This window comes from Rhamphochromis longiceps, linkage group LG16, assembly GCF_057381845.1.
Source record: "Rhamphochromis longiceps isolate RC_006_pf linkage group LG16, R_longiceps_female_GT1.1, whole genome shotgun sequence".
NCBI lineage: Eukaryota > Metazoa > Chordata > Actinopteri > Cichliformes > Cichlidae > Rhamphochromis > Rhamphochromis longiceps.
In genome coordinates this window covers 11,448,920-11,459,992 of record NC_140572.1, presented here as the reverse complement: position 1 = coordinate 11,459,992, position 11,073 = coordinate 11,448,920, and the positions used below count along the sequence as shown (strand labels likewise).

Sequence of the window (11,073 nt, the reverse complement as noted above, 5' to 3'; positions counted from 1 at the left end):
AAGCTATGGCATTCGTTATGTTGCTATGTCTCTTAGCTTTTTTGTCATATGGTAAGACGCTGGAGAAAGCAGACTCAATTGACTGTTGCTGCTTCGCAGGGATTCCCCTAGTTGTTTTCGATGACAAATGACAGACGATGACAGACTTGGGAACATGCTTTCGGCACAATTTACAGTGCGCGTTACTGTTTTTTGTCAGACTTCAAATAGCCGAAATACCTCCACACTACGGAACTTCTCTGGCCTTTCCTTTCGACAATCTCTCCTGCATTGGAACCGTCATCTGTGTTGTCTTCGGTAACCTGGTCACCCAAGCTCTCGGTTGATTTTTCTCTAGTCATTTCCTCGATTACCCAGCCGCATGGCAGCTGGCTGCTTCCCAAACAAATACACATGTGCGGCTTGGCACTTGAGCTGTACGTAACAAGTTACGTGACGTGACGCTGCGGCTGTGATTGGTTTGGCTCTGTGCAGCTTAATTTGTATTGGTCTATCGCAATAGTTTCATTTTTATATCGAGAAAAAGTTATTTCACGCTGGGAAGAGGGGGGAGGGGCGGTAATTACACTCGAAGTAGCACAGGAACAGAGTGGGAGGGAGAGAGAGAGATTGAGAGCCAGGGACAACAACGTCACATTAGAAAGGTATAGTAATCATCCACATCCAATAAAGGATTCAGAAAGTTTATTCATGCAGGCCCATATGACAGAGAATGTGCATCTTCTTTTTGTTTTCATATTTTAATTTATATTTAATTGTTTTGTGGTTTGCAGTGTTTTGTGTTGTTTCGTTTTAAATTTGTTTAAAAGGAAAAAGCTGAAAATTTAAATAGTTAAAAAGTTGAACTGTGACTAGTTGGTTTTGCATTATATTATTTGTCACATTTTATGTGGAGTGAATAAATAAAAGTATATTTACAGTGGCCCCTAGAGACAAAGCACGTATAAACTTCAAAACACGTAAAAACTCCAAAACATGTACAAAACACAACAGAAGTGCTCCAGGATGCTAGGGGCAATGTTGAGCTTTTGTTACCTAGTGGCTCTACACGAGCCAGCAAGTACCAACGACTGGATTTGGTGTGTGGTAGTAACAGGTAAATGAACATTTTTTTTAATTATTTGAATATATATGAGTGCTTGTGTATAAATACACAAACAACACACATATGCTTTCAATTGTGTCATTTAAGTGATCTAGGTAGCTGTTTTGGAAGTTCAGTTAATGCTAGAAATGTGTTTTGGAGTTTGTACGCGTTTTGCACCTTTTGTCCACATGTAAACGGCGTTTTTGGTCACTGAAAACGGAGATTTCTAAACACGCCTGCCAGGGTGGATATTTTCGAAAACTCAGTTTTTTGCATTTACGTGTAGACGAGAAAAAATGCAGCGTCAAAGGTGTGCGCCTTTTTTGATGTCACACTGTGCGCCACGTTATTGTTTCGGTGAAATGAATTTCTACGATACTTTTACTGTTAATTTTACTCTCTGCAGTGTTTAAATGCATACATATACACATACGGTTACTAGGGGTGCAACGATACTCGTATCGATATTGAACCGATCGATAGAGTGCTTTCGGTTCGTTACGCATATGTATCGAACAATACAAAATTTTTCATTTATTTTATCAATTTTCCTTCTGACGATGCTGTCTGTGTTGAGTGCTCAGTGGATCTGCGCTCGACGGTGCAACCTAGGCGGAGTAGTCGAACCCAAATTCACTGAGCGCAGGGCAAGCTAGCAAGACAGATGTTAAGCTCTCCTTGCAACATGGCAAATTGAACCTCCCCCACCCTCATTCAGATGTGGCATTTAGAACTATTTTGGTTTTCATGTGACGTATGACCCTGAAGGTAAGCGCGTCATGGACAAAAGTAAAACAGTATGTTGGATGTGCCATGCAATGCTCAATTACATTGGTGGGAACTAGTGCGTTAGCGCAGTTAGCTCATTAACGTGTTGGCCGTCCAGCCCCACGCACGGGGCGATCCGCGGTAGCTCGTTAATGGAGATTTGCCGTGTTGTGGCATTAACGTCATTTCAACGCAGGGCTCTAGAGTGCAACCAATTTGGTCGCAAATGCGACCAAATTTTTCAGTGGTGCGACTAAAAAAAATATTTGGTTGCACCTGTGCGACCAACTGTTCGGGTAGCAAAAAAAAATAAAAAAATCTGCAACCTTCCCTGTGGTCAACAACAGACACACATTTTGCCCCTATCGTGGACTAAACCAATCAGAGATAGTCAGGGGCGGGACCTCTCTGATTGGCCGTGGTCCAGTGGAAAGTGCAGGTGGAAGTGGGAGGTGAGTAGCTTGAATAAAGCCATATCAATTCATTAAATCCTGAATCGACTTTTAAATATAACTGTGTTTTGCCAGAAACGCCAGATTCTCAGATTGAAGCTCACAAAACCAGTTCAACAACAACCAAACAGCAAATGAGAACAGGTACACGGACTCCACACAAAGACGTAAACACAGAACAGACCCGACGCATCAGAATTAACTTTGTCTTTTTCGGCTTTCTCACCTGATGGCCCGTAGACGGACACGCTGTCGGAGCTTAGCGAATCCGATGCGTCCGGTCCGCGCTGTGATTAGGTCTTTTTGCGCTGATTCCGAGCTGAATTTTGCTGTTTTGCTTCCACGACTATTAAAATCGCACTTCATGCACAGCTAGCTCTCTCTCTCTATCTCTCTCTGTACTTCAAGAACAGTTTCCCGTCTCCAATCTCTGTTTTCTGTGTTATTCATTCGCTTATTACCCACCAGTCTACCGTTGTTTACAGCGCTGTGGCTGCTGTCTTTTTCTTTTCTTTTTTTCACTTAAATGACCTCGGACAAGAAAGCCTATTTTTTCTGTTGTTCAATACTGAAGAAATTTTAACTTTATATGCAGAACATTGTAGAATATTTTTAAGGTTATCTGCTAGAAAAAGCCAGACCAGGAAAATCTCCTTCATGTTTTTCTGTGTTTTATTCTCAGTTACTTTCACACAAAGGCATCTGCTGTGATGTTCACAATTCTGAGGAAGTCAGTACTGATAAATGATCAGAATTATAATATTTCTGACTGTCTGAGGCTAAGTTGAATCGAATCGGAACTTTGAAAACCGGAATCGAATGGATTATAGAAATCAGTGATGATACCCAGCCCTAGTGAGCAGCCTAGGCACGACAGATGTGGATGTAGCTGTAATAGGAAAAGAACTATTGCTAACTTTTCTGTTAAGTTAAGACCTGATCCTTCTGAAATTCATAGCCAGTGCTCTGACACGGTGTCATCAATCTTTGAACGCTGAAAAAGCACAGTGTATCCAGAAAAACACATTATATTATATAAATTATTATAAAATTTGTGTGCGCCTAACTTTTGTGCCGGTACAGCTAACTTTTTAAAGTTAGACGTACTGGTACGCCCATGGCGTTAGTCTAGAGCCCTGCAACGAGATTTACGCTGACAGCACTAGTGGGAACACAACGAATATGACTGCACATTTACGCCGACATCATCCTAGTGCAAAGACAAGTGGAAGCAGGCAAAAACAACAAGCACGCATGCTACAAACTTTACCCAAGTCATTTAGACAGCTGTTAGCACATGATTCTCCTTATGGGGACCGTTATAGTATAGCTTTTATTTTGGAAAGAGCCATTTCTCTGTAATAAACTCTCTTTTCCAAAGATGAGTGATTTGTCGATCAGATAGATTTATTATTTTATCCCTTTGTTGTTTCAGCAACATTAAGTTTAAAAACTGTATGTTTGAGTTAAAATATATATTTATAATTTTAATAGATGACAAATTAAAAAAGCATGAACATTTTTTGTATCGAAAAAATATCGAACCGTGACACCAAAGTATCGAACCGAACCGTTAATTTTGTGTATCGTTGCACCCCTAACAGTTACTGTCCCTCCACACATACGACTCGGTTCTGCTTCTAGCAGCGTTTTCCTTCATTTCTGCGTTTACGTGTGGACGGGATTATTTTTTAAAACAAAAACGGAAAACCTCAGTTTTCAAAATTACCTGTGTACGTGTGGACGTAGCCTTATTGCGACACTTGATTGTTCTCTCATTTTAGTTTTAGTAATATTTTTAAGTGGCTGTACAAAATGAAAAAAAAAAAAAAACGGCAGGTATATTGGCTGCATTTTCAGATAAATAGTTGTATATGTATATGCTTACAAAATGTACATTTTATATTTGCATTTCAAGTTATAAAAATTGACTCAACATGTCTGTGGGGGGTTTTTTACAGTAAAAAACAGTACAAGTTCTGGAGGGACAGAAAAAAAACAACTAAATTCAGTTGAGCTGAAAAGAATGATACCAAACCAGGCAAGGGGGAAAAAAATAAAATGAAACAATTTGAGGGTGAAATACAAATGTAAACTCAAAAGGAGTCAAAAATGGCCGGTTGTATTTCAGACCTCGGTGGGTTAATCCAACAAATCATGAAAAATTAGGTTTAAATTTTTGTTCATGACAGTGCAGATTTCTGACATTTTGTGTAATTTAAGCATGTAACAATGTGATTATTTTCTAACAAAAAACAGTGTGAAACTTAAGTTAGACTTGTGTTTGTAAATGAACCGCCCCATGTTGTGTAGCTTTCTGGATTTTATACTTATTGGGCTACACATTTATTTATTATACAGGCTATACAGTACATAAAATCAAAACTCACATGTTTTATGTAACTAAAGTGTTTAATTATGTAGGCTACAGACAATAATTATGTTATAGACTATATTTATATGAAAAACGTGTATACTTACGTGAATTATTTTAACCATATGTAACCACCTGCATATGTGTTTGGAAAAAAAAAAGGCTTTGATTTTGCCACCCCATTTGATTTCTATGCCACCCTAAGAAAATTTCTCTAGATCCACCCCGTAGCCACGGTCTTTATCAGTATCCATGTCCTGCTGATGCTGTGACTCCATTCACGCAGTCACAGCATAACTGACACCCAATCACCTGATTGGTTGTCGTGGCGCGACTTGATGCTGGAGTCCAGATTTTTCCAACTTGAGTGGCAGATGCAATAAGCACGAATGCACAAAATAAAATGCAGCGCGTATTTTACTTTGCGCTTCAAACGCATCATTCGCGCTAATTGTTTGTGCAAATCGGGCAGAAAAGCATTTTCGCCACGCAAATCTGCTTCTGATTTGGCATGGGACCCACAGTCGCACTTCATCATCCTTCTTTATCGACGTTACATGCAAACCTGACTCTTTGGTCTTCTATTGCGTTCTGTGTGTATGCACCGTTATACTAGTAGTAATATAGAATCCACTTTCTCCAGTTTGCATATTTCTGAAAAACCTCTTAGTAGCGTGGCAGCCGTCGATTGTAGTGATGGGATTTCCGGCTCTTTTTAGAGAGCCGGCTCTTTCGGTTCGGCTCACTAAAAAGAGCCGGCTCTTTCGGCTCCGAACCGGCTCTTCAGGTTGTTTTGTTGCTTTAATTAATTTATTATTAACAATAATATAAAATTATGCACAAAAGGAATTACTAACGTAAAAAAAAGTGGTTTTATTTGTATATGTTTATATATAAATATATGCGGTGGCCCCTAGAGACAAAACACGTACAAACTCCAAAACACATTTCTAGCATGAACTGAACTTCCAAAGCAGAGCTACTAGATCACTTAAATTACACAATTGAAAGCATGTGTGTATTGTTTGTGTATTTATACACAGGCACTCATATATATTCAAATAATTTTAAAAAAAAGGTTCATTTACCTGTTACTACCACACACCAAATCCGGTCGTTGGTACTTGCTGGCTTGTGTAGCCACTAGGTAACAAAAGCTCAACACTGCGCCCAGCATCCTGGAGCACTTCTGTTGTCTTTTGTACGTGTTTTGGAATTTTTACGTGTTTTGGAGTTTGTACGTGTTTTTACGTGTTTTGGAGTTTGTACGTGCTTCAGAGTTCGTACGTGATTTGAAGTTTGTATGTGCTTTGTCTGTAGGGGCCACTGTAAATATACTTTTATTTTTTCACTCCACATAAAATGTAATAAATAAATCATATAATACAAAAATCAACTATTCACATTTCAACTTTTAACTATTTAAATTTTCAGCTTTTTCCTTTTACAAATTTAAAGTGAAAACAACACAAAACACTGCAAACCACAACACAATTAAATATAAATTATAATATGAAAACAAAAAGAAGATGCATATTCTCTGTCATATGGACCTGCATGAATAAATTTTCTGAATCCTTTATCATCTGCAACCGAAAATAGTTGTGGATGATTACTATACCTTTCTAATGTGACGTTGTTGTCCCTGGCTCTCTTTCTCTTTCTCTCTCTCTCCCTCTGGCTCTGTTCCTGTGCTACTGAGTGTAACTACCACCCCTCCCCCCTCTGCCCAGCGTAAAGCACAAGGCTCAGGTGCGAAGTGAAGCGGAAAAAAAGTGCGAGAGAGAGAGAGAGGGTGAGAGAAAGAAAAAAAAACCCACATGACGGCTCGCGATAAGGAGCCGGCTCGCGTCGTTCACGTCAAAGAGCCGGCTCTAAGAGCCATTTCGTTCGCGAACGACCCATCACTAGTCGATTGAGCCAGCCCTGCAAACCCGTGGATGGACCATGCAGTGGGAGGAAGCGTCCTAAAACACTCTTTGCAGACCACCCTGTGTGATTCTCCACTCTCCAACCAGAAAAGACAAACCGCGGGTCTTAGTCGCAGCACCCCATCCACGTCTGATCTTGCTTCGGCAGATCCAGCAACACTGCCAGAGACTTTCTGTTTGTGTGATCTATCAAACTATATTAAAAAACGGTCCAGGAACAGGTCACTTAGGTTAATCCTGTGTGAAAAATTGTAAATATTTGTATATTTTTGTTCCTTTTTTAACTAATACTCATGTTTTAGAAATATTGTTTTATTTTTATTTACCTTTAATAAATATAATTTTAAAACTGTTTGATTAATGTTCATACATGTTAAAAACAACTGTAAATGAAATGAGTTCAGTGAAAATTGTTTTCATCAATTTATTCATAATAAAAAACACATAGAATAACACAACAAATAGAAAAAAGTAAGAAATGTATTCAAATAAAAAAAAATATCTGAAGGCACAACCGATTTGGGAACAAACTTTCATTAATCAAAAACTTTCAGAATGAAACAACAAACAGAACAAAGTAAGAATATTATTTGAATATATTTGTAACTTATTTAGGAACCAATCTTTCTAGTATAGAAAAAAGTCTGTCCATCCTGTCCCTGCTCTCCTGTTCTCTCCTCTCCTCTCCTCAGCCTCCCTTTGGTATCTCATGTCCTCTCATCCCCCCTATCCCTTCACCTCTTCCTCACTGTTGTGGATGGCTGATCTTCTTCCTCATCTGTCTCTTCTTCCCCCTATTTTTTGTCACCCACTGCTGTACTTGGCCCTGGATTGTCCTCAGGGAGAAAGGAAATTAGGACAGGAGGCCTAATGGAAGGCCTCTGCCCTGTCACCTCATCCATGAGGCCAAACCACACTGTAAAAACTGTGACTAGAGGTTACTTAAAAAAGTTATGGCAACAAAGTGACACTTGAAATAATTAAGTAGATTTTAATTTCAAAAGATTTATGTAAAATGTAGAGAAAATGTTAATTAATTTCAAATAGAAAACAAAAGTAGATATTAATAGAATTAAACTGTAAATGTGTTGGATTTAGGGTCAAAATCTCAAACTGAAGGTTGAAATTGCCCAACTTTACCAAAAAAAATAATTGATATGAAATAAGTCTCTGAGAAAAATTACTTTGAATTTACTAACTATCTGGCAAAGGTTTAGTAAAAACTTCCTAAAATATCCATTATAAAGAAATGAAATCTTGTTTTTTCAGTAAAACTCAAATTGGATTCAATACTTTTCCAAATAAACCTTAAAAATAATGACTGAATAATAAGAGAAAATGAAATGAATTTTACTTATTTTCTGAGTAAAATGAATCAATTTCACAAAGAAAACATCAAAACAGTAATTTGTTTTATTGTGGAAAATAAAACACAGTAATTTATAATATAACATTTTTCTGCTCGTATACACTGAATTCTCATCAACAATCTCCTGATCTCCTAAATACATTCCTCTGCTGTAAATTTGTTTTAGTGTCATAAACAGTTTATCACACAGCTTTGTGTACAGAGCAACAGCAACATAAACTGCATGAATGTAAACCAGTTTTGTAAAAAAGAAATTAATCTTTAGACTGTAATATCAACATGAACCTGAAATTTGAATATCCTTTACCGTTTCCTTTATCTCTGTTACTTATTTATGATTGACAAACAAAAACTTTAGTTAGTCAATCTTTTGTTAAATTGAATCACTCAATATAATTGTAGAACAAAGGTTTTTCACTCATGTACATGGAATATCAATAATGTAAATCAACCTTTTATCCCAATTTGGATGTTTAACCTGAGAAAATCTAAGACACATGTAAGAGGAAGTAACATTTCTACAGCTACAGGACTGCACTTCTGTTAAATTTTAAAGTTGTTTTAAACTAATGTTTTATAGTAACATACACTATAAACAAAGAAAAGCTTCACTAGTGATTCCTCCAATTTGCTGCCTTTCAAACAGAATATTCCTAAGAAACTTGTAGGTAATAAAAAACAAACATTAAAATGAAGAGCACAAATACAGCCTGACACATTGCAGGTCATTTGGGTAAGATATGAATAAGATGAAATTAACTTGAAAACTGAAAAGATAGCTGCATCTAAAAAAGACAAACCAAAGGTTTTCAGTAAGCTTACTTCCCTTTCATTCTTTCGGAGTCCTCGTTTAAGCCAATAACTTGTTCTTGAGGCTGTTCACTTTTGGTGAGAGCTTAGCACAATCCAGTTCAAGGAAAAGTTTCTGGAATACTTCCAAGGTGTATTTTAGCTCTTTGGGATAGGCAAGATCGACTGCATATGTCAATCCAACCAGCATTGCGCATGCTCTTGGAAAATTGCCCAGAGCAGGCATAACTCTCACACCCTCCAGCACAATGCCAATGTCATCCTCCTCAGATCCAACAGCCTTGATTTTGTAGATTTTCATCCTCTGTTCAGAAAGATCTTGTGACACACCATCCTCATCAGCATCCTGAAACAACAAACACATGGGTTTTCTGACTGTAGTTGCACACATGAAATATTTCCTGGACACATCCTGTAGCTGAATGACAAATAAAACATGATAATGCCTCAAATTATTTGAAACTTGACAAACGCATATGAATAACAAAAACAGAATAATGTTTCTACTTCAACACTTACACTGTACTCTTTGATCAGTTGATCAATGGACTCCCCAAGGTACACCATCAAGCACTGAATAACCAGATTTCTGGTTATGTTATTGCTAGGATTGCTTGGTGACTGAAAATGAGCAAGAATTCCAAAAATTACCATCAGATAAGTGACCATTTATTAAGACAAAACTGTGAGAATTGGCAGTATTAAAAAAAACTTAAATATCAAATTATCACCACATGGAGCATTATGTGCAATAATTAGCTGATGTTAATGCACATGCCTGGGTGCTGACAGTCAACACAAAGGTATTGTCAACATGCTTGTAAGCTTCAATCTTTAAATGTGTCGTTTTAGTAAATTACATTAATTTAGTCATTTAGTTTTTTATCTAATTTAGTTTATGTTCGTCAGAAAGGGTTTTTCCTTCTTGGGACAAAACAAAAACCCAGCAATACCTGTACTTGTGTTTTTTTGTTTGGTTTTTGTTTGTTTTTTTACTAAGAATAGACATGTATTTAAAATACAATTAAAACATGAAACCCATAATTGTGTTGTTAATTATATCAGTGACGTCCTGGCGTCCTCTTGCACTGACAAAAACATGCAAACAAATTAGTGGAGCTGTGCACCATGCAAATGAAATTTGACAAAAAAATTCTTTAAATAAAATTCCAAGCTGAAATGTCAGTGGAAAATACCTTGGCTATGATAGCCTGCAACTTCAATCCCATGGCTCCCCCCTTGGAATGGAAAAGGGCCAACAGTTTGGGAGTGTACTCATCCAGCATGGACATGAATTTGGGTTCAAGGTGTACCAGGGTGATCCTGTAGAACTCATCCTGCAGCTGAACGACAAAAAAAACCATGATGCAGCCTCAAATTATTTGAAGTTTGAAAGATTACATTAAAAAAAACCAAAAGCCCACCCAAAATGAATTTGGAACTCACATGAGATGCCTCAAACAATGCTGGCCATCTGGCTTTGATGTCTTCAATGCTGGGGGACAGGTTGACAATTTCATGTCGTCTATGTGCAAATGTTTTAGCCATTTTTTCTTTTATCACTTTGTTGTTGTCTCTTTTCTTGACTTCAGTAAGCAACTGAATTCTCTCTTCTTCTTGACTGTCCTCATCTTCACCTGCTGGATATGGCGGAAGGTAATTTACCTCTGCTTTCCGAGGCTTTTTCACTTTATTTGCAGACTTCTGGTCACCTGGACTCTTGTGTTTCATGGCATTGCATGTCAACTCAGGAACACCAAACCCTCTAAGTTTTGTACGATAATTGGCCATCTTGTATTTGATGCTTTGTTGCCAACCATAATAACCTGAGAAAGAGCCAGGTTCCTTGAGACAAGGGTATTTTGTCACAAGTGCCTCAGCAACATAACTAACCTGTGCACTTGAAGGATAGGCCGTAAATGTAAATATAGTTTCAGCCAACTTCTCAAGAATATCAGTCTTTACTTTGGAGGTGGGCAGAAGATTTCCATTCTTTTTATACTCCTCAGTGGCTCTTTCCAGGTACATCTCAGTTTCATATGCAAACTGTGGAATGGGGAACTGTTTCGGCCAGGGCTCACAACGTTCTGTGGTCTTCTGCCTTTTGAGAATAATGGTGTCCTGAGAAGAAGTAGTTGCAGCAGAGTCTGCATTGGATACAACTGACTCAGCATATGAGGAGTCATAGTCAGACAGTTGGCCAGAGGGGCTGCCAAAACTGTCATCAACCGGAGTCAAGCTTATCATGACCGGGGTGATGCCAACAACCTTCACAGTGTCTT

At 37.9% G+C, this 11,073-nt stretch overlaps 1 protein-coding gene across 1 annotated transcript; it reads right to left on the bottom strand.

The window, feature by feature from the left end:
- Nucleotides 1-8,831: 8,831 nt before the first annotated feature.
- On the bottom strand, nucleotides 8,832-10,409 carry LOC146650690 (uncharacterized). Its single transcript, XM_085385077.1, has 4 exons — nucleotides 10,238-10,409; nucleotides 9,988-10,134; nucleotides 9,311-9,412; nucleotides 8,832-9,137 (listed from the first exon to the last, which is right to left on the bottom strand). Exons 1-4 carry the CDS (start codon nucleotides 10,337-10,339, stop codon nucleotides 8,832-8,834), a joined length of 657 nt encoding a protein of 218 aa, XP_085241203.1. The 5' UTR covers nucleotides 10,340-10,409.
- Nucleotides 10,410-11,073: the final 664 nt, after the last annotated feature.